We start from the raw sequence: 23,105 nt of genomic DNA, 5'->3' as shown, positions 1-23,105 counted from the left end.
GAGGAATGAGGCAAGACCGGGACACCAGAGAGACGAGTGAGAAGAGTGAGAAGCCCCCCTGAGAAGCCCCCTGCCAGCAACAAAACCGGAGCCCCAGCAGGAGACAGGCAGACAGGTAGAGCGAGCTGGTGAAGGACTCAGCCAAAAAAGAAGGAAGGAGGAATAGGGACCCTCCCTTATCCTCCTTCCTTCTTTTTTGGCTGAGTCCTTCACCGGGTCCTTATTTTTTGGCTGAGTCCGCTTTGGACAGCTGCCCGGGTCGTTGCTCCACCCCCTCAGCTGGACCAGGAAGGGCCGTGGACCAGCACATGCTGCTTCTTCCAAAGCATTCAGTCACTAGCCACCTGCCGTTGAGGAGCATCACCAGGAGGACGTAGCGCAGGGACGATCGCGCTATTCCCCCTAACTCCTCTCCTCCCCCCAGGACAGGCGGTCCCCATCGACCAGAGGAGGTGCGGGTGCAGTGACATGGGCACATGCATCCCAGAGAGAGCTAGCCTCAAGAGAGAGCTAGCCTCAAGCCGCGACCAGGCGCAGAGCTCTCAATGATTTAGGGCGCTGCTGTGCTGGCCCACTGCACATTCCGTGCCCTCTCCTGCCTTGGACCTGTTTTAGGAGAGATTCCAACCCCGGCCTCCCACCCGCCCCCACCGGAGCCCCGGCCATGCCGCCCGAGGGCCAGGCAAGGGTCGCCACCCACCCCCCATCGCCATAGTTTGATGTCGTTATTGCATTAATACATCACTATTATATAATTATTATATTATTACACTATTACAGCAAGGACTAATACAGTTTTCAAAGAAGAACATTATAATAATGATGATAATAATAATAATAATAATAATAATAATTTAAAAAATGGAGCAACAACCCTTAGTATAAACATTTAATTAAAGAAACATGGCCAAAGCAAAGGGATAAGTGTGTGTGTGTGTGTGTGTGTGTGTGTGTGTGTGTGTGTGTGTGTGTGTGTGTGTGAGTGTGTGTGTGTGTGTGTGTGTGTGTGTGTTAAAGTTAAAGTTTATGGTTTATGGTTGGCTGTCAGGCAAAAAGGACAACGGAGTTGTTTTTATAATTCATAATTATAATTAATATAATTAAGCATAATTAATGAAAGACGACCAGGTGGAGTGTGGATCCGTTGGGATGTTTTTGATTGGGGTGGATGAATTTTCCAGAGAGATGTAATCTATGAGCACGTTTTTCCAATGTGTAGTATGTATGGTGTTCCTTGATTTCCAGTTCATGAGGATAGTTTTTTTGGCGACAGTTAGGGCCACAAGGAGTAATCTATAGTTTTCTTTGTTTAGGTTGATTGTTGATATGTCTCCTAGTATAGGGAGGGGAATAGAGGAATGTGGCAGCCTAGGAAGAGGGATAATGATGATGATGATGATTTAGTATATTTTGTCATTCCAAAATTGTTTGATTGGTGTGTAGTGCCAGGTGGCGTGAACATAGTTATCAACACTGGCGGACTCAGGGGGGGAGTCTGCCGTGCCCCCACGGTTGAAAAACGTCTCTCTTAAGTGCCCTTTTGAGTGGCAAAAATGCCCTTTTGAGTGGCGAAAATGAGAGGACGTGCCCTATTGGTGCCCCTCCAATGGTCTAAACTTGACCATGTGCCCCACAGTTGAAAAACTTCACACTAAAGTGCCCTTTTGAGTGGCAAAATTAGAGGATGTGCCCTATTGGCAGCCCTTCCAATGGTCTAAACTTGACCATGTGCACTGATGGGGTCCCATGTTGTGCAGTAGATGCCCTTTTTTTCTTTTCGCCCCTGCCCTTCAAACAGCCTGAGTCCGCCACTGGTTATCAATGTTATTTTGTGTGCAGTTTGGAAAGGTTCCTGATGCGAATCCCATTTAAAAAAATGTTTGGCCAGTATAGTGAATTCTGTGGACCTTATACTGTATGAGTAATGCATAAACTAAATGTTTTTTCATATTTTATTCCAGAAGTCGGCATCAGAAGTGATATATAGATCTAATTCCCATTTTATTCATGGTAAGGATAGTGTTTTATCAGATTGAGATATCATTCTATATATTGTTTGGATGTTAATTAACTCTGAAATTGCGATAGGGAGGTCTCGGTTAGTGGATGTAATGTTACATTTTGTTTGGATGGATGATTTGAGTTGTAGATATTCCAAGAAATGTTTTACTCCTGATTCCAAACTTCTGGACCAGGTGGGGGAATGAGACCATGTTATTATGAAAGATATGGTGAAGATGTTATTATGTTATTATGAAAGATATGTTGAAGATGTGTCATGTCTTTTTCGATCCATGTTGCAGAAGTTAAGTGTTTTTTTGTTAATTGTGAAATCAGGGTTATTCCAGATGGGAGTACATTTGGATGGTACAAAGATGGCATTCGTGATTTTGTGGAATTTCCACCAGGCTGTCAGAGTTGCTGCTATTGTTAATGTTTTGAAACAGGAACGCTGTTTAGTTGTCTGGCTAAGGAATGGTATGTCTGAAATCTGAATGTCTTTACAAACTGTCTGCTCTATATCTATCCATGTGCTATCTGATGTGTTTGGGTGAATCCATTTGAGTATATATTAGAGCTGATTTGAGAGTATTGATTTTGAGAGTAACGGTAGAAATGTGGAGCTCCCAGGCCACCTTGTGTTATGGCTTTTTGTAAAGTGGTTAGTTTAATTCTTGGTGTCTCGTTTTTCCAGTAGAATTATTTTTAAGTGATTGAGTCTAGAGATTTGAACCAGGTGGGGGTGGGTTGAGTCGGAATCATTGAGAATAGATCATTTACATTTGGACTAAGTGAATTGAATCTATTGAATCTATCATACAGCCTAGTAAGTGATTTAATTCTAGCTTTACCTTGTGTTACTGGTGGTTTGTGTTAGCTATTGTCGTGGATATAATTGATTCTTAATAGATTTAGTAGAACTTACAAAGCACAAAGAGCTTAGATCAATTGTCTCCAAAGAGGCCTTTTATTAAGCCAAGTTACATGAGTGCAGAGAGAAATGAGCAGACCAATAAGCAAGAAGCAATAGCCCAAAGCAAGAAGCAAGTAGGAAGCCCCCAACGATGGGTGCGACTCATATTTATAGACCTGTCCTTGGTCATGAGGTCACTATTCTTGGGAACCAATCATATTATACAAATCGTTTAGTTATGGGCCCTGTCCATAGCACAAAGTACTATTTGTGCTTTGTAAGTTCTACTAAATCTATTAAGAATCAATTATATCCACGACACTATTCTGAGTAAGTATTAGTTTTGGGGTACAACTATTAGCCTGCAAACTGGTTTTCAACTGAAACCAACTGGGTTTGAAGCCTGATAGCCCTCAATTTGCATAGGGAGGAGTCTGGGACACCTCTGCAGCTATGAAAGCCACTGCCTAGTGACTAAGTGTCAGACATTTCGACTGAGTGAGTACACCTGCTAGCTCTTCCTGTCCTCCCCCCCTCTGACCTACAGGTGGCAACACGTGTCTCTCCATGTCTCTACATGGCTGTCAGCCCACCATCTCAAGCTCAACCTTAACAAGACTGAGCTACTCTTCATCCCTGGGAAAGCCTGCCCTCTCCAAGACTTCTCAATCACAGTGGAAAACTCTACTGTAACCCCCTCCCAGACAGCCAAGAACCTTGGAGTGATCCTGGATAACCGCCTATCCTGTGCAGAGAACATCGCAGCGACAGCACGCTCCTGCAGATTCTCCCTTTACGACATCAGAAGGATACGACCATTCCTCACCAGAGAAGCAGCGCAACTCTTGACCCAGTCACTGGTCATCTCCCGCCATGACTACTGCAACGCACTCCTGGCTGGGCTCCCCACCATCAGACCTCTGTAGCTCATCCAGAATGCTGCTGCCCGTCTGGTGTTTAACCTCCCCAAATGTTATCATGTCACTACCCTCCTTCGAACCCTTCACTGGCTCAGATTCAAGACCCAGGTGCTTGCCTACCAGGCAGCAAAAGGGACAGCGGCTGCATACCTACAGGCAATGGTCACCCCCCAAACTTCAGCCCGTGCGCTCCTCCACCTCTACTGGACGACTGGTCCCTCCACCTCTACGCCAACACGGCAGTCGCGCTGCCCGGTCACATAATTTTAATTAATTATAATAATTTTGCCATTTAGCAGACGCTTTTATCCAAAGCGACTTACAATTACGAATTACAGGGACATTCCCCCTGGAGTAACTGAGGGCTAAGTGCCTTACCCAAGGGCACACTAGTAGTGGTGTGGCTTCAGGCGGGATTTGAACTCACAACCTTCCGATCCCAAGTCCAACTCACTATCCACTAGACCACCACTACCCACCACATCTCTTCACTACACTGACTCCCCGCTGGTGGAATGAGCTGCCCACAGCTGTAAGAACTGCAGAGTCACTACCCATCTTCCGTCAGAGACTGAAGACCCATCTCTTCAGGCTACACCTTAACTGCTCCTCCTGAGACATCACTACCCCCCAGCACTGTGTCTACTGAGACACCTGCTTTCCCCCTATACTATGCCTCCTAAGACTTCTATTGCCCCCCTTGTACTGTCTCTTCAGTGCCCCCCTTCTACTGTCTCTCCAGTGTAAAAAACAAACATGTTTTCTTCTATCACGACGACTGCCAATGGCCCCTGGCCTGAGCTAGATTACTCTTCCTGCTAGAACTGGTGAATTGATGATTCACTTGCTTAGTCAAATGTATCGATTGTAAGTCGCTTTGGAATAAGGCGTCTGCTAAATGCCAAAAATGTAAATGTATTTATTTTGGGAAGTATTGTCATTTTAATGGTGGGTATTCTGCCTATAATGGATAATGGCAGGTTCATCCAACGCTGGAGGTCGTCATTTATTGTTTTGCGTAGTGGGGGGAAGTTGAGCCCTAAGAGATCTGACAGCCTGGGGGAAACCTTAATACCCAAATATGTGTTGTGACCTGTGCATAATGGGATAGTACAGCTACATCTGGGCCAAATTTGGTGCTTTTGCACACATTTGCACGAACATAGCCTCATATAGCCCTAAGGCCCCCAACTATATGATAAAACTCACTTTCGGGTAGTTGCCATCTTGGAAATATGCAAACTAGGGGTCCAGACACACCCAATCATAAATATAAGCATTCCAGTGTGTTTCTAATAGTCAAAAAACATAAAATAGACAACATGTTTGCATTTCTAGTTCGTTTGGTTCAAAAGTTATAGCCAAAACCTTTTTCGGCGGGCGGACATATGATTTGGCCGCCATGGCGACCCCGGTGGTCGTTGGCTCGGGCGCCCTGGCTAAATCATTAGAGCATAACTCTGAGCTACATCTGGGCCAAATTTGGTGCTTTTGCACAAATTTGCACGAACATAGCCTCATATAGCCCTAAGGCCCCCAACTAATAGGTGGTGTGTAGGCTGCCACATCCCAGCTGTTGCTGTGTAGTGGGAGTATATGGGACTTATTCCAGTTAACTGAGTATTCTGAAATTCTTGAGAACGATTCAATCAATTTCATTGTTTCCTGTAGTGATGAAGGAGGGAGTGTATCGTAGGCTTAGAGACTGATCTTATGATGTGTGTCCTTAGGGCAGGAGACTATCTCCTGTTTCCGTAGCGTGAGCCGGCTTGATGTACAAGTACACCCCCTGGACATGACGCTGGTATGTCGCAGGGTCTTATATAGGTCTTATATAGGTCTATTAATAAAATACCAATAAGAACATTTGAAGAAGTGACCCATTTCCACTCACCTTTGACAGTTATGACTTTCGTATCTTGGAGCACTGTACTCCCAGAAGACACTTGGACGGTAACCTTGTTCATCCCCTCCATCAGAAACGTGTACGAGATGCTTCCCTCCAAGGTTATTACTGGCTGTATTTCACATGAACAAAGAAAGAAAGCACTGATACTGCATCTACTGTATGGTACTTTCTACTGTACAGGATATTAAGTTCAAAAGCAATCATGGCATGCCAGATGAAATCCAGATTGATATTAAAGAGGTCCCTGACCTGGCAAAGGTAATAGCACTCACACAGACCCAGAGGCATCTGTGCACCTCCCCTACCCCTACCCATCTCCCCTAACCCTGCCATCCCCCCTCTCCCCCTGACATGCATACAGCCTCCCCTACCCCTTACCATCTCCCCTGTCCCTACCACCCCCCCCCCTCCCCGTTCGCTAACTCTGTCTTCCATGTGCCCATGTTATCTGTTGCTTGTTGTTTCTGTGTTTTCCGTTTCTCCCATATTGTCAGCGTCTTTGAGCCTCGGAAAAGCACTATATAAATGTAATGAATTATTATTATTATTATTATTATTATTATTATTATTATTATTATTATTATCTAGTGCCACAATATCTCTAAAGATCTTTGAGAAACACCTTACATGTTTTCAGTAAGCAAGACAGGGAAGGAACATAACTGTGGGAGGTTTGAGTTTTGTGCTGTAGGTTGTGTGGATTGGAGCGTTGGTTTGTACTGTAGGTTGTGTGGATTGGAGCGTTTGGTTTGAAGGGATTTCTCACCTCTGAGCTGTTCTCAAACCACCAAAAGAAGGTAAGTGTTCTGGAGTGGCTGGGCCAAACCACAGCGGTTAGATTGGCCTCCATCTTCCTGATGGCAACAATAGGAGCTGAGAGATATACACGCTCCACTGGACCTGAAACACACACACACACACACACACACACACACACACACACAGCCACAAACCAAGTTATCCACTAAGAAAAATAGAAGAAACCCAAAGGAATGAATATCCAATAAGAAACACAAAGGAAGATCTGTGCTTGCAACATATACATGCACTTAACATTCCACCAAAGAAGATTGACATTGACAGATTAGTATGTCCATTATGCAATGTTTAGTACTATGATTTCTTTTATGTCCTTTATCAATTCACAAGAGTGAAACAGTGTTTCAGTGGCCCAATTCCCAATATTCACTGTAACTAACATGGTTTGGCAGGAAAATGTCTAAAACTGTATGAGATCGAAGTGAAGATACAAAACAAATTAAAAGCTTTTTCTGTCCCTTTTGAGTGCAAGAGAGGCAGTATTTCCAATCAACATACTGGTGATGTGTAAGAACATGAAGCTGCTGTCAAATCCCTGGCTGTTTTGAGCATGTGCTGTCACTCGGTAAATCCCAGCTGTTTTGTATCTATGTTTGATGCCATCATCGGTCCGGCTAAGGTTGGAGTAAGTGACTGTAATGCCATCCCCGAAGTCCAGCTGGATATTCGTCCTCAGTGAGTCTCCCTACATACAGGAAGTCAGACACAGCATTGGTCAAGAGACAGTTTATTTTATGACACCTAGCTCTAAAGGGCTCTGCACACAGCGTGCGATTTCTGTTGCGCGTCAACGTTCCATTTTGAAGTTTGAATGGAAGTCTATGAGAACATCGCATCGTAATGCACACGGCCCCGCACGGCGAAAATTCGATTCCATTCATAACAACAATGGAAATTATGGAACGTTGACGCGCAACAGAAATCGCACGCTGTGTGCAGAGCCCTTAAGACGGTTTGGTTGTGCTATCTAGGAGCTTGGGAATAAAGGCCAATGCACACGGCGTGCGATTTTGTCGCACCGCCGAATTCGATTCCATTGTTTTGAATGAGACCCAATGAGACAATGCACACGGCGTGCGATGCGATATTGTCGCACGACAACATTCGATTCTCCATTCACATTCATTCATTCATCGGTGTGAATTGAGAATCGAATGTTGTCGTGCGACAAAATCGCACGCCGTGTGCATTGGCCTTAAGACTTTTGATTTGGAATTTCTGAATATTCTAAATGAGAATGTTGGGGGGGATACAGACAGAAGGTAAATGAAAAGTAAACCAAAAAAAAATGCTTAGGATGAGAATTTAAATGAGACATTTCAGGAATATTTCAACCATGAATGATGGGGCTGACAGAAGAAGAGAGACAGAAAAATAGAGAAGACAAGAACTACTCAGGCTCAGGATGAAATAATACTGCTAATGACACACTTACATCGTCCAGACGCACTAGGAAGGTAACGTTGCTTCGAACAGTGGCGCTGAGTTCTCCGTGACTGGTAGCCAATCGGAGGCCTCGAGGAGGTCTGGGACGACACTGCTGTTTTCTGGGTGAATACACATCCTTACCGCCCTCCTTGCAGTTATTGGACAACACCTTTCTGTATCTACCAAGTACACAATTCAAAACATAATGGTTGCATGAAGGGGTGTTTTCTCGGACTCAGATTACGCCTGCTCCTGGATTAAAGAGCATTTTCATTGGATATTCTCCAACGAACATGGTCTTGAATATGGACTAGACATACTAGACAATCTCTGTGCAGGAAAGATACTATAGGTTGAATAAGGGAAAAGAAACATGGGTAATATTGGCTTTAAATGCTTGGAAGTGTGAGCTGCTAATTTGATAGCAAGGGGCTCTACTCAGTCAAAACTATTTACAGTATATGGCAAACAAAACATTCTGGACTGAGTGAGTGGACACCTCTTTTTTTCTAGCCTGAAGTAAGTCAAACTGAATTTAGTTTAATTAATTGTGTTATAGGTATGTGTGTTGGGTGCTGCGTTTAAACCATTGTCTTTGAAGCTTCTTCTAGCACGACGACTGCCAATGGCCGCTGGCCTGAGCTAGATTACTCTTCCTGCTACGACTGGTTGATTGATGATTCACTTACTTAGTCAAAATGTGATTGATTGTAAGTCGCTTTGGAATAAGGTGTCTGCTAAATGCCCAAAATGTAAATGTACTTACCCTGTGCTGTTAAAAAAGGTCTGGCTGGTGCTACAGGTTTTTGTTGCAGAGTTAGGGTTAAACCAAAAGGAAGGGGAACACCTTCCATTCATTTGTCGTTCATAGCCGTAATCACTGTCAAATACAAGTTGAAAAACAATTACATCCCACCAACATAATGTTGTTGGCCGATAGTTGAGTTACTTCTGTATGTTCTTGCTTTAAGATCATTAAACACGATTGTCAGACAAGTAGGATCAAACTGAATTTCAGACAGCATGATAAAAGACATTTAGAATCCATTTGGTGATTCATTACTTATTAATTGGTTGATAATACATCATCGGACATTATGTAAATGAGCACAGCGTCTTACTCACATCCACAATTTGCACACTATAATTTGATTCTTTGAATGCATGCACAGGGGCTCTCTAACAAACTTGGATACATTATTCCAGGAATAAAGAGGTGTAAAGTTGAACAAAGTGATATTTATGATGATTATATCTGTGATTGGGGAAGGTTGCTAAGTACATCAGTTATTCAAATCAATTCAATTGAAACATACTGCTGAGGATTATGAAATTAGTTATTGGTAACCAGTGCCTGAGGTAGGATGAAAAAGGTTGCCGGTTCTATTTTAGCTGTTGGTATTCATTTTAATTGGGCAGTTTTGGTGTTCATATTAGTGGAAAATACCACTGCTCATCCGTGATCAGAATTAGCTGAGGTGCTGGAGCTGAAGGGTATCAAATAAAGCTCCAAAAAAGCAGCATCCGCACACTCAAACCTGTGCATTTGGGTGTTCACATAACATTAATATTCTACAATTGGTGCCGATGCTCAAGCAAGTGGAACATTTGAGGTGTTTGGTATTGCGTGTGTACTGGCCCAACTCAAGTACTTGCTGGTAACCTCATAAAAACATTTAAATACAGTGCAGCTAAGAACCTATGTAGGAGAGACCTGTCATCCTTCACTTACCATTCAAAGTCATATGCTCTGCAGAGGCATGGCTCGGAGGAGATCATCCTGGAGTAGTCCTGCGCTAGCATACAGCGGTTTCCTGGCCGGCGTTTCATGTAGATCTGCTTCTCCCCCATCACACACGGCTCTCCCTATCAAACCACATGACACTTCAGACCCTGGGCTACATTTTATTACGGTACATCAAAGTCAATGTGTTTAGCACTCGACAAGCTGAAATGACATGGCATATAGACTGTGTTTCAGTGTTGTGTGTGCAAGTGTGTGATATGTGTGCGTGCATGCATTCTTGTGTGTGGCGTACTGTATGTGAGTGTGTGTGTTTGTGTGTCTCTGTGTGTGTATGTGTGTGTGTGTGTGTGTGTGTGTGTGTGTGTGTGGGGTACTGTATGTGAGTGTGTGTCAAAATTGCTCCCAGTGAGCGGGCCAGCGCCTTGCATGGCAGCTTGCCGCCATTGGTGTGTGAATGTGTGTGTGAATGGGTGAATGAGAGGCCGTTGTAAAGCGCTTTGGAGCAGCTTTGGAGCAGCAAAAAAAGCGCTATATAAGTGCAGTCCATTTACCATTTACCATTTTGTGTGTGTGTGTGTGTGTGTGTGTGTGTGTGTGTGTGTGTGTGTGTGGTGTACTGTATGTGAGTGTGTGTGTGTGTGTGTGTGTGTGTGTTTGTGTATCTGTGTGTGTGTGTGTGTGTGTGTGTGTGTGTGTGTGTGTGTGTCTGTGTGTGTGTGTGTGTGTGTGTGTGTGTGTGTGTGTGTGTGTGTGGTGTACTGTATGTGAGCGTGTGTGTGTTTGTGTGTCTGTGTGTGTGTGTGTGTGTGTGTGTGGTGTACTGTATGTGAGTATGTGTGTGTGTGTGTGTGTGTGTGTGTGTGTGTGTGTGTGAGCATAATATGCATGCATCCATTCATGCCACCTTTACAGTCACAATAGACACACATGCCCATCTTGATGTTGCCATTTAATCCCAGCCTCTCAATAATGTCTGTTACCTTATTGTGTAAGTGCCAAGTTTGGTAATCCCCGTCCATGCATCTCCTGATAAAGACGTTCTTGTAGTCAATCTTAATCAGCTGCCATTCAGAACGATGGCTGAAGTGTCCGAAAAACCTGAAAAGAACAGAATCAAAACATCGGATGTGAAACATAAACCCCTGTGAGCCAACATTCAAATAGTGTTGTTTTGTCTGTCATCACAAACACTCAGTATAACAACATGACAACATAAAAAAAAAAACATTTGCAAATGTTATATATTGAGAGAGGAATATCCTACTGGATCAAATTCACAACTTAAACATACCGTATATCTCTATTTATGAACACATTGTATTTAAAAAGATAATAATCATAGATAATTCCTTCAAAAATTATGTTTGTTGACACCAGCGGCCTTACTCACGTGATGATATGGTTCTCTGTCTCCGGCTCCATGAGAACACCGTCCACAAACAGAGGCGCTAGAGAGAAGCTGTGGCGGTCCCATTTCTTCCCCTCGTCCAGACTGATCCTGTTTCACAACACAACTATGAATGTTTGATTCCGTGACTATTGTGGTTCATTACTTTGCTTGAAATATTTTCAATTATGTCGTTTATTTACTGTGTAATTACTATTGCATTAAGTGACCAATTCTCATTGTTATACACACTCAGGTTGTGGTTAGGGTCAGGGTGAGGACAAAACAGAAGTTTTGACACAAGTTATTTACATCTTTATCTAAACAGAATGGAGCTTAATGGACTGTATGGTCTATTATGTAATGCTAATTAATGTCTTATCTCATTAGACCTACGTGGCTAACAGGGATGTGAAGAGACCTCCTCACATCGACTTCGCCTCGACTTATTGGGAAGCTAGTGCTTGGTAAATGGTTGTAATGTAAATTGTAAAAAAAAATACAAAGAAAGGAAAAAATAAGTACATTGGTAAAGACATATTATGTCTGTCTATTTACCAAGCACTAGCTTCCCAATAAGTCTAATGTTCTATAGTAACTTTAATGCAACACACATGAAATGACTATGAAATAACAAGACATTGTAACTTGATGAAATATGTGTGACTGTTATGCAGTGAAATATTTCAGAATATTCCTAGTATCTGTTTACATTTCTCATGATAAAAGGTTTTCTTCTGTTCTGCCATTGTTGAACAATTAAGCCCCCTTATCATGTCCTTCTAAAGTTATCTAACTACATATTCAACAGCAGAACGCCCTGTGGAACAGTGGTCTAGGTAAATGTATCACGTTCTAATGTTTTGGTCCTCATATCGGCAACCAATCAAAATGTTCTGACTTTTCTTTTGAAACACGGAACTACGTTTCAACGTTGTTGAGAATCACGACACAAACTCGCTAGTCAAGCCAAAATACTGCAACGCAATTGATTCGGTGAGTAATCCCCCACTGCTACCTAGTTAACTATAACACTACTTTACATTGTTAGCAGGCTCACAAAACAAGTTGCGTTAGTTGACTAGCGATGTGTCGTTGATTTTCAACAACGCGGAAATGTATCCACATTTTTCGAAAGAAAAGTCAGATCGTTACATCAGATCCTGATATGAGGACCAAAGCATTAGAACATATCACAAATGTCAAGGGTGAAAAAACTAAAAAGGAGATATGACTCACTTCAACATCAGCAATCCATTTGATGGACCACCTTTCACAGATCCTAATTGATATGGTCACTGTTTCAGTGCAGAGGACATCAAAGTGGCTAATGTGGGAGAGCTTCCAACGACACAAGGACCAAGGCTCACAAAGTACCCCGATACATTAGAATCTCCTCTTCCCCTCATTTGCATAACATCACTCCATCACTCAAAATACCCACCAAGAGTACAAAGCTGAAACAGCCAATATTTGGCTGTTGATTCATTTTTTTGTATTTACAGGTTTTGATGTAGTGAGAAAAACAATTGCTGTTGTGGCAAATGATGAGATATGCATCATGCATACTTACCTCGCAAATCATCATTTCAAAGGCTTTATGTAATAGTAGGCAACCACTATCCCCGAAACCAGAGAAATTAAATAGATTGTATGTATCCAGAAAGCAGAACCTCCATTTCAGCCTCTAACTTTTGTACATCAGTCTCAGCAATCAACTTCTATTTGACAGTATGTTGCTACTTTACACTGTTTAAATATAGTATATTGTAAAAATGAGTGTGCATACCATAGATGTCGAATGGGTGTTGTTGCCTGCAAGACTGCGAGTAAAGCACCTCCGTTGTCAAGAAACCAAACGTTATGTTCCTCCTCAAAGATCTACATAAAGTAAATGACATCAAACATATTCTTTCAAATCAATGATTGCACACCAACAACACCAATAAACATGTCGTGACGTTAGAATTATAAGGTTCTTATCTCCATTTTTGTCAAAATTGAGATTTTTTTTACATAATCTGATCCATTAGGTGTTTATTAATGCCTGTGTGGTGTTATTTTTAAAATGTTGAAATGTTTTAGTTAGTAATTCATAAAATACAATTCCATCTCACAAAACATAATGGAATGTAAAAACTTTGACGCTCAATATCTCTGAACTGCCCTAAACGGAGATAGAACCTTCTCATTCTAAACGGAGATAGAACCTTCTCATTCTAAACGGAGATAGAACCTTCTCATTCTAAACGGAGATAGAACCTTATCATTCTAAACGGAGATAGAACCTTATCATTCTAAACGGAGATAGAACCTTATCATTCTAAACGGAGATAGAACCTTCTCATTCTAAACGGAGATAGAACCTTCTCATTCTAAACGGAGATAGAACCTTATCATTCTAAACGGAGATAGAACCTTCTCATTCTAAGCTCACGATGTGTCAGATACTGTAAAAACCTGGTGAAAGCAATTAACAATAAATACATGTTTTTTATTATTTTAAACTTGGCCACATGTCTTACCTGTCTCCAGCTATTCCCAGCATCAGAAGTTATAAACATCCCAAGGTTGGTGGAGGACAGCTCTGGACCCATGTTACCTGAGAACAAAACAAGAAACAAATGTATACTTCTACTAGAATAGTAAAGGTGCATAATTGCACATCGAACAAACTATGACGAAATATCTTCAGCTAAATTTAGAGTAGCCTACTGCAGTTGTTTCTCTTACCCCACTCGCACAAACACAAACTCACACACGCACGCATGCACACACCTACGCACGCACACACACACACACACACACACACACACACACACACACACACGCCCTCCGCCTCATTGGAGGACAATTTTATGAGGAACTATCTTAGCTTCGCATTATAAACATGTACTGTTGATCAGTTAATTTCAGATCAAATCCTTTCAGATCTACATGAGTGCCCAGGCTATAAAGATGGGGCCCTCTTACAGTACTCTAATTAATTAACCATTTACCACACACTTGATTTACAATTAGGGATTACAGGGACAGTCTCCCTGGAGTAATTTAGGGCTGTGCCTTCCTCAAGGGCACACTAGTGGTGGGATTTGAACTCATGACTTTCTAATCACTAGTCCAACTCACTATCCACTAGACCTTAAGGCCCTTGCACACCAATGCGTTTTTTACGTCCGTTAAAAGCCTTTGTGAGAGCTGTTTTTGACCACTCCGCCATGGTATAGACTGGGACACATCATCAAATTAGAACTGCAGGACAGTTGGATTAATGTTTACGGAAGTACATGTCTCAAGTATTATCTCGGCGGTCGAGTGAAAGAAAAACAACATACAGATGATAATTCACACAATATAATACCACGAAAGCGTACGGCACTAAACAATAACATTCATTTGGGCAGCATCATACTCAAACTCAGGCAGAAGGGCAGGGTCCGGGCAGGTGCACACACTGTCACAGACTGCCAGTGCATCGTACAGGTACATCATTCAGCATGGTTATAGCTGTTTCTTTTTCTATTCTACTATTCTATTCTACTTCTGCTGCCTGCGTCTCCCTGGGTATTCCAGATGGCAAACAGTAAAGAAATGCCACAATATACCAGGACTTAAGAAACGAGATGTCCAACAAAGGATTTGACAAACCCTGGCCTATTTTGCGCAACAAGTAGACTCTGAAGCAGCGGAGACAGGGTTGCCAGAGGGGCTGGTTTTTGGTGGATTTAGCCGTTTTTAGACTGTGGTTAGGTTGGAAATTCTCAATCCCATCTGGCAACCCTGAGCGGAGAGTAAACACATGGTATGTTTATAGATATCGCACTGCTGGAGATGCACACCACACTTTGTTAAAAGAAATAAAAATGTATTGTATTTTTCTACTGATAATACATTCCACTGATGTAGTCTACCATTTGGTTTTAGTTATATTGCTCTCAGTTGTTTGTACCTTTTGCTGCATCAAGCATTTAGAATGTAGAGTGCATATTGCGAAATTTCGCAACATCAATATAACAAATAAACGCATCGGACTCTAATAAAACACATCAGAGGTCAGTGTGCAACGTCTCTGTGCGTACCGTTTTTTTGCGGATGACGGATAAAAAAATATGCATGCGAAAAAAACGCATTGGTGTGCAAGGGCCTTAAGACTCTCTCTTACAGTACTCTCTCTTAAGGGCTCTGCACACAGCGTGCGATTTCTGTTGCGCGTCAACGTTCCATTTTGAAGTTTGAATGGAAGTCTATGAGAACATCGCATTTACCCACACACGGCCCCGATTTTAATCGCACGGCGAACATTCGATTCCATTCATTTGACAGTGCGACAAAACTCGCACGCCGTGTGCTTTGTCCCATTCAAAATGAATGGAATCGAATGTTCGCCGTGCGATTAAAATCGGGGCCGTGTGTGGGTAAATGCGATGTTCTCATAGACTTCCATTCAAACTTCAAAATGGAACGTTGACGCGCAACAGAAATCGCACGCTGTGTGCAGAGCCCTTTACAGTACTCTTTCTCACAGTACTCTCTCTTACAGTACTCTCTCTTACAGTACTCTTTCTCACAGTACTCTTTCTCACAGTACTCTGTCTTACAGTACTCTGTCTTTCAGTACTCTCTCTTACAGTACTCTCTCTTACAGTACTCTCTCTCACAGTACTCTCTCTTACAGTACTCTCTCTTACAGTACTCTTTCTCACAGTACTCTTTCTCACAGTACTCTGTCTTACAGTACTCTGTCTTTCAGTACTCTCTCTTACAGTACTCTCTCTTACAGTACTCTCTCTTACAGTACTCTCTCTCACAGTACTCTCTTTCACAGTACCTGTGGCTACAATGATCCCTGGAGCGGAGTCCTTGCTGGAGATGCGGCCGGAGGTGTACGGGTTCTCTGACATCTCCAGGTGGAGGTGAAGTGAACACAGAGGCTGTTAAAACAAACAGATTAGATGAAAATTAAGCTCCAATCAAGACATCGAATCAGACATATAGTATCTTCACAGATGCATCTATAATTGCCTTTTTCTTCCGACTTTGCAAACTAATCTCTCTTTGCAAAGGCACTGTGGCTGTGCAACAATTGAAATACCAATTCTTGGAACAAAAGACCCTTTTTTCTCCTCTTCCACTAACAGAATGAAACTGTGTATGAGGACACGGAGGACATCGTAACTTGCTGCTGTCTCGTAAAAAAAAAACAAAGCCGTGTAATTAACATTCTCCCAAGATTCTCTGATAAATCTTTGATACATTGTTTAATTTGCTGATAAATTAAATTCCCTAATCTCTCTGAATCAGCCACTGTGTAAAACATCAAAATACGCTTTTACAAAAGACTGGAGAGGCCAGAGTAATGGTGGTCTCTTCATCAACACTAACAAAAACATTGCAATATCAGGAGTCAATGACTTCTTCTCTCATTGTTTTTACATACTGGGTTTTAATATACAGCCCAACGGTACATACTGACTGGGATTATCTCATTTTAATTTCAAACTAAACTAGGGCAGATCGTTGCAGGGCACTTGGTGTCATTCACTGTATTCTAACGCCTCTATAGTGATCACACATTTAAATTGTATCGTTTAATGAAGGGTTAAGCCTGGGTACTCTTGATGAACTAGAATACGGTGGACAATATGAACTTAACGACTCTGCACATTACTACTAAAAGTTTCAAAACAATTCGGATTCTTCCTAACTCAACTGGTCCATTGGAAATGTAACAAGGTATAAAAGTCAAGTTGATTATAGTAGACTCGGCAACTGCCATAACAGGGTATATACAGGAATCTTGAGGTTAATTTCAATACCTTTCTAAGACTTTTTAAAGACCTTGTCAATATTTTTCCAGACCCAACCGCTACTTCGAGCTGTAACCGTTTACATCAGTGACACCTTTAACTTAACAGTTTGAGTTTGCAATAGACTAGACCACTATCATACAACACGATTTCCGGTTCATCTTTGTTTTTTTAATAAAACTAATACATTCACGAACTTTGACTAAAAGTTTTTAGGACTCAAACTCTTTGGACAGAGTCTAATTCAGAAAAATACCTACACAATTCAAGACCTCATGAAATCGTGATAAGACTTTTTAATACTTATTAAGGGTCTTGATTTCCCCAAAATTGATTTACCAACTTTTAATACTTTTCAAGACACCGTGGATACCCTGCGTAAGCAACCATAACTTTAAATCAAAGAGCGTCTCTCAGGGGGTTGAAACGTTGAATAAATGGCCTCGGTCAGAGGCTCCACTTCTCTGGTGAACAACAGCATACCGTCCCTCTCCCCCGGGGCGTCTGGCCTGTGTACCCACCAGGATGCAGTTGAGGTTGTTTCCCGCTACGTCGACGGCAGGGGCGAGCAGCAGGGCCCAAGTCTGACCCTTGTTGTATGTGATGAAAGTCTTTACTTGATGATCCACCAGTTTGTTAGCTAGAAACATGCCGTTGATCCCTTCGACCTTTAATAAAAAGAGAGCAAAAATAAACAGATCCCATTTCATAGGTAAGAAATCGTGACGTTAGAATTATAAGGTTCTATCTCAATTTTTGTCAAAAAATAGTTTTTTACATAATCTGATCCATTAGGTGTTTATTAATGCCTGTGTGGTGTTATTGTTTTAAATGTTGACATTTTTGAGTTAGTAATTCATAAAATACAAAGGTTCCATATCACAAAACATAATGGAATGTAAAAACTTTGACGCTCAATATCTCTGAACTGCCCTAAACGGAGATAGAACCTTATCATTCTAAGCTCACGAAATGTAATGACTAGTATACATAACATACAGGGTCAGTTTATCAGTCACAGCTTAACACTAGAACAGCCGTGCCTTTTTTTTACCTACAATAAGAGCCGCTTCGGGGATCAAATGACCATAGTCTTTACAATGGTAAGCTGCTATTTACACACAACGACCACTAGTTGGCGTGTCTTGTAAATTAGCTTGCCTCCTACACAGAAAAACTGCGAAATAGCTTTATACTAGCTTATCCTGATGTGATTTTGAAAATGTAAGGATACTGGGTGGTAGAACGCACATAGGAAACGCATGAAAGGAGATGTCCTGAAATGTTATCGAGTGCAAAGATAAAACATTATTTTACTCACAGGGTCAAATGACCCCACCCATGGCTGTTCTAGTTGCCAAGTCCTGGACTCCAGTAAACGTTCAATATAGACTGATTGAAGAAGATGCTTCTTAGTTTAGGAGAAGGCTTCATCTGAGAAGTATATACTGCCAATGGATTATTATACCTTATACAAGTCGACAAGTAGGTTTCCGGCTGGCCCTCTACTGGTCCTCAGGTTCTCGAGAGACAGAGTGAAGTAGACGCCAGGAGAGTCTGAGATGTACAGGCTGTAGGTGTTGTTCTGGTTCCACTCTTGGACAGCAGCAAACACCTGCTTTTCATCTGTACTGATGATGTGCATATCCTGTTGGAGGTAGAGGGAGAGAGAGACACAGAGAAAGAGGGAGAGAGAGACACAGAGAAAGAGAGAGAGAGAGAGAGAGAGAGAGAGACACACAGAGAAAGAGAGAGAGAGAGAGAGAGAGAGAGAGAGAGAGAGAGAGAAAGAGAGAGAGAGAGAGAGAGACAGAGAGACAGACAGTAAAGGTGTGAGAGACACAAACAGACGGTAAAGATGAGAGAGACACAGACAGACACAGACAGAAAAGAAGAGAGACAGATGGGCAGAAGGACAGACATACAGAGAGGCTCAGAGAGAAAGAGAGAGCCAAATTGAGATAGAGAAACAGACATAATTATGGGGACATTTACATAGAGGAAAATGCATCTATTATCAGTGTGAAATGTGATGTGGAGCTCTCTTTCTCTACAGGATGAGACAGTGGGTTTACCTCAGACTAGAGTAATGGAGCTTCAGAAAAGAAAACATGTCTGAAGCTCCTCAAGATGCTGCTCTCGTATTATAGCATGGTATTACAGGGAGTACTGTGTCGGATGGTTTGGTTGCTTACCTTAGGTAAACAGTATTTAGGCAGTTGAATGCGCTTAAATGATTCTCTCATATAGGACACAAAGTAACTTGCACGTCCTGACTTGGTTACCTGTAAAATATGATATGAAATATGATAAATGAAGAGTCACACATTTACCGCTGAATAATTCAACTGCATTTCAGGACTTGCTTGAATAATGTCAATAGAAGAGAATAGATGAAGACAAAACAATTCTAGTGAAAATTTCAAACCATAAAGTTAAAAATAACAAAAAATAAGATTTGTTGGTGCAACACATTGAAAGTATAGTCCCTTTTAATGTCCATCACAATTAAATGATTTTACTGTACACTACGAATGGTTGATTGTCCATTTTCAGACCTCCATCTTTGTACATCTATATACATCTATATACACTACTAGAGGTAAGTTTCTACCCATCCACTCACTGGCGCACCATACCACTTGATTGCTTATTTTCTAATCAACAGTGGAGGGATGGTGTTTGTCTCCCAACACACTACATTAGAGCACTAATGAAATAATCTATCGAAAATCAATGGCTGCATTTTCCCATGGCAGATTTCTGAGGATGTTGCAGTTGGCTGTTCCTTCTTTCCCAAGAGACTATGGAGGTGTTGAAGACTGCTTATTCCGTTGTAGCCCCAATCGATAACCTCATTACTCTTTGTCAAGTTAAATCCAACTGCCCCGAGCAATGAAAGTCACAAGAAAGTCATCTGTAGGCCACACAGCCACCGCAGCTCTCTCTCTCTGTGGAGCGCGCACCAGCTGGGTCCAGCTATAGCTATTTTCACCAACATCTAGCAAGCTACAGTACCACATTAACTGGGGTCAGGTGTCGATTCCATTTCAGCTCAATTCAATTCAGGCTTTTTTTTATTATTAGATGACACCAGTTATGTTCAGTTCAGGCAGTTTTGAATGAGATTTCTTTTTTGCTATCTTATATCTTGTGTTTGTAATCAATTCTATGAATTAAGTTGAAACTATTTATCAGAGGCTGCATACTGCTACCATATACTGTACGTACAGTACATCTCACTCATAAAAGTGGGATTCAAAGGCAAGACCAAATGTCACTCCATTCAGAATGAGGTCAGCAGAAAGCACTTCAGTCATCTGTCCATATCAAACTACAGTATAATGTTGTACAAGTGAGTAACAACCCTTGTTAGCCCTGCAGAATTATATATATGGTAGAGAACTACACTAACATGGACAGATGGCCCCAATTTGTTTCTGCCAAAGAGCACTGCACAGCAATATGTTTTAGTGGACATAGTCATTAAGTTGGTCATTAATTGACAACGTGTAAATTAGTGTAGAGGAGAAGCAGGTGTCTAGCAAAGGAGATAATTGAATATGACATGAAGATGTCAATTGTCTTCACCAATCAGGATTTCACTGTGAATGTTGGAATAGATAATCCTTATTTGTTTTGACATATAAAATTATATTTATAGTTAGGGTTAGGGTTAGGTAACACATTTAATCACAAGCTGTCTATGATATCATCATCTAAGCACTTAACAAGCCCCCCTAAAATTCAACCTGTTCTGAGTCTCCAAATGCTGTAATGGTTTAATGAGCCTGTCGTGACTCCTCTCATGTTTTAAATAATTCGATTCAGCTAAATAAATTCTCTCAATTCTCCTATATCTCTTGCAACCCCCAGTCATAACCATGACTAGAAAGTGCTGTGGCTGTTATGATCTATGCTTGCCTATTTGTAATTATTGAATGTGGAACGTCATAGGTGTTTGGTCATAGGGGTTTGGTCATAGGTGTTTGGTCATAGTTGGTCATAGGTGTTTGGTCATAGGTGTTTGGCCTATATTGGTGCAAAGTTTGGGTTATTCGGGGCTGACTCACTTTGCGGTGACCTCGAATTACTAAAACTTGGTAACACATCGTGAGCTTAGAATTATAAGGTTCTATCTCCGTTTAGGGTAGTTCAGAGATATTGAGCGTCAACGTTTTTACATTCCATTATGTTTTGTGAGATGGAACCTTTGTATTTTATTAATTACTAACTTAAAAATGTAAACATTTTAAGAATAACACCACACAGGCATTAACAAACACCTAATGGATCAGATTGTGTAAAAAACTCAATTTTGACCAAAATGGAGATAGAACCTTATAATTCTAACGTCACGACATGGTTTTAACGTTGCGCAGGGCTCTTTAGTGGAAACAAATTGGTTCCCAGAGAGACATCTTCAACTGTAAATGGAAATTGAAGGCAGGCAGTGGAACTTAAATCATTCATAATGCTACTGACTGTTAATGACTCATGTAACCCAATGTCGAACTGAATGGCAATACATTTTACATTTTAAACATTTAGAAGATGCTTTTATCTAAAGAGATTACATATATAGATATGGGACAGTCTCCCTGGAGTAACTTATGGCTAAGTGCCTTACTCAAGGACACACTTGGTGGTGGTGTTCCCAGGTAGGGTTTGAACTCAAAACCTTCTCATCACCAGTCCAACTCACTATCTACTACGCCAAGGTTACCACTACCCTGTTTCCCACGCCTACCCGCCACTACACCCCAAATAATGCCAAGCTCCATAGATTCTTGTAAAAAACAGGTTCTTCTGCGATCGAAGTAAAGTGAAACCATTTGAAGAACCCTTTTGGATAATAATAATATTCATAATAATAATAATCATAATAATAACTTCATTTGTATAGCACTTTTCCTGCAAACGTTGCAGCTCAAAGTGCTTTAATCATTATATAATCTTAATTTAATTATTTAGTCATTTAAAGGCAATATTAAAAAGATGGGTTTTTAGTCTTGACTTGAACATATTTGCTGAGGTTGATGGCATGTACTGTAGAAAGAAATAGTTTTGGTTCCATGTAGAACCCTTTCCACCTTTTAATAGGAATGGGCTAGAGACCTACAGAGGTCAAAAACATTTGTATTAGGTCTCAGTTAGTTTTTTTTTTATAGCAAATTTACCCTTTTTCCCCTAAATTTTTAACCATGCCTGTAGACCTAATATTTACATATGCTAATTGTGGTGAAAAAAGAGGTACATTTGGGCCAATAAAAGTTATTAACTCAACATCTGAATGTGACGGCGGTGGCCATCTTGGATTTGTACCCTGTACACAGACATGACACTGTGCCTATTGGATTCAGTACAGCACTGTGTGTTATGTTGTCTAGCTATAAAGTCTGGGGCAGAGATAACACAGAGAGGGTTCAACCAGGAACAAAAATGATCTTGAAATGGTTTTCGACAGGGACAGCAAAAGTTTTCGATTCTAGGTAGAACCTTTTGTCATACAGTACAGCCTTCTCCCTTGCCCTCATATCAGAAAAAACATTCTGAGAAGAGAAGGTAACAGTAACATTGTTTCCTTAGAAGTCAGAAAGTCTGGACCCAGACAAATATGACAAAATGACAGACTGGACAATACATAATCCAGATGTGAGCTCAGAGGATCAGGTGTGTGAGAAGAAATCCATTTCCAAAGCGTAGACTTCATTAGAACAACATAGATTAGATGTAAACAGAAGAACATTGTTCACAGGGAAGCAGGTCTTTTATGAAAGGATACACTTTACATGAAGTTGCTGCAGTTTCATAGTACATTGGTAATTTATTGATAATTGCATGTTTTTTTTCTTATTACACAAGTAATGACAGTACCTTATAATCCATACTGTTATATATATTTATACACACCTGAATGAACACATAGTCATCCTGCACAACCAGGGAATTGATGTCAACGTGTCCAGGAAACAGGTACTGTCTATTGGATTCTGTGCATCGTTGAGCTCGGCACTTAACATACTGGGCACCTAACATATAATGAGCAAGACGAAGGGTCAGTAACAGTCCAGTTGCAGCCTGGTTCTAGATATTCGGTTGTTAAGTCTGACGTCAAACGTGACGTTTAGCAATTTCAGGGTCCAAACCAGAAATTCCCCGCACCAGAGTACC

General features: G+C 41.3%; 1 protein-coding gene across 1 annotated transcript in view; it reads right to left on the bottom strand.

Moving 5' to 3' along the window:
- Positions 1 to 23,105, bottom strand: part of LOC308173880 (VPS10 domain-containing receptor SorCS3-like) — a gene marked incomplete at both ends in the record, with an annotated part of 75,205 nt that overhangs the window by 5,579 nt on the left and 46,521 nt on the right. Inside the window, 15 exons of the mRNA XM_080548933.1 lie at positions 5,729 to 5,852; positions 6,510 to 6,643; positions 7,061 to 7,247; positions 7,998 to 8,169; positions 8,757 to 8,870; positions 9,723 to 9,856; positions 10,718 to 10,835; positions 11,128 to 11,235; positions 12,914 to 13,005; positions 13,650 to 13,726; positions 15,953 to 16,055; positions 17,453 to 17,599; positions 18,400 to 18,579; positions 19,127 to 19,216; positions 22,845 to 22,963. Of these exons, the coding sequence (XP_080405059.1) occupies positions 5,729 to 5,852; positions 6,510 to 6,643; positions 7,061 to 7,247; positions 7,998 to 8,169; positions 8,757 to 8,870; positions 9,723 to 9,856; positions 10,718 to 10,835; positions 11,128 to 11,235; positions 12,914 to 13,005; positions 13,650 to 13,726; positions 15,953 to 16,055; positions 17,453 to 17,599; positions 18,400 to 18,579; positions 19,127 to 19,216; positions 22,845 to 22,963 (1,899 nt within the window). The remainder of the gene's footprint in view (positions 1 to 5,728; positions 5,853 to 6,509; positions 6,644 to 7,060; positions 7,248 to 7,997; positions 8,170 to 8,756; positions 8,871 to 9,722; positions 9,857 to 10,717; positions 10,836 to 11,127; positions 11,236 to 12,913; positions 13,006 to 13,649; positions 13,727 to 15,952; positions 16,056 to 17,452; positions 17,600 to 18,399; positions 18,580 to 19,126; positions 19,217 to 22,844; positions 22,964 to 23,105) is intronic.

This window comes from Nansenia antarctica, assembly GCF_963989245.1.
Source record: "Nansenia antarctica genome assembly, chromosome: 19".
Taxonomy (NCBI): domain Eukaryota; kingdom Metazoa; phylum Chordata; class Actinopteri; order Argentiniformes; family Microstomatidae; genus Nansenia; species Nansenia antarctica.
Note: the sequence above shows the minus strand (reverse complement) of the source record. Positions and strands in the feature narration are given on the sequence as shown.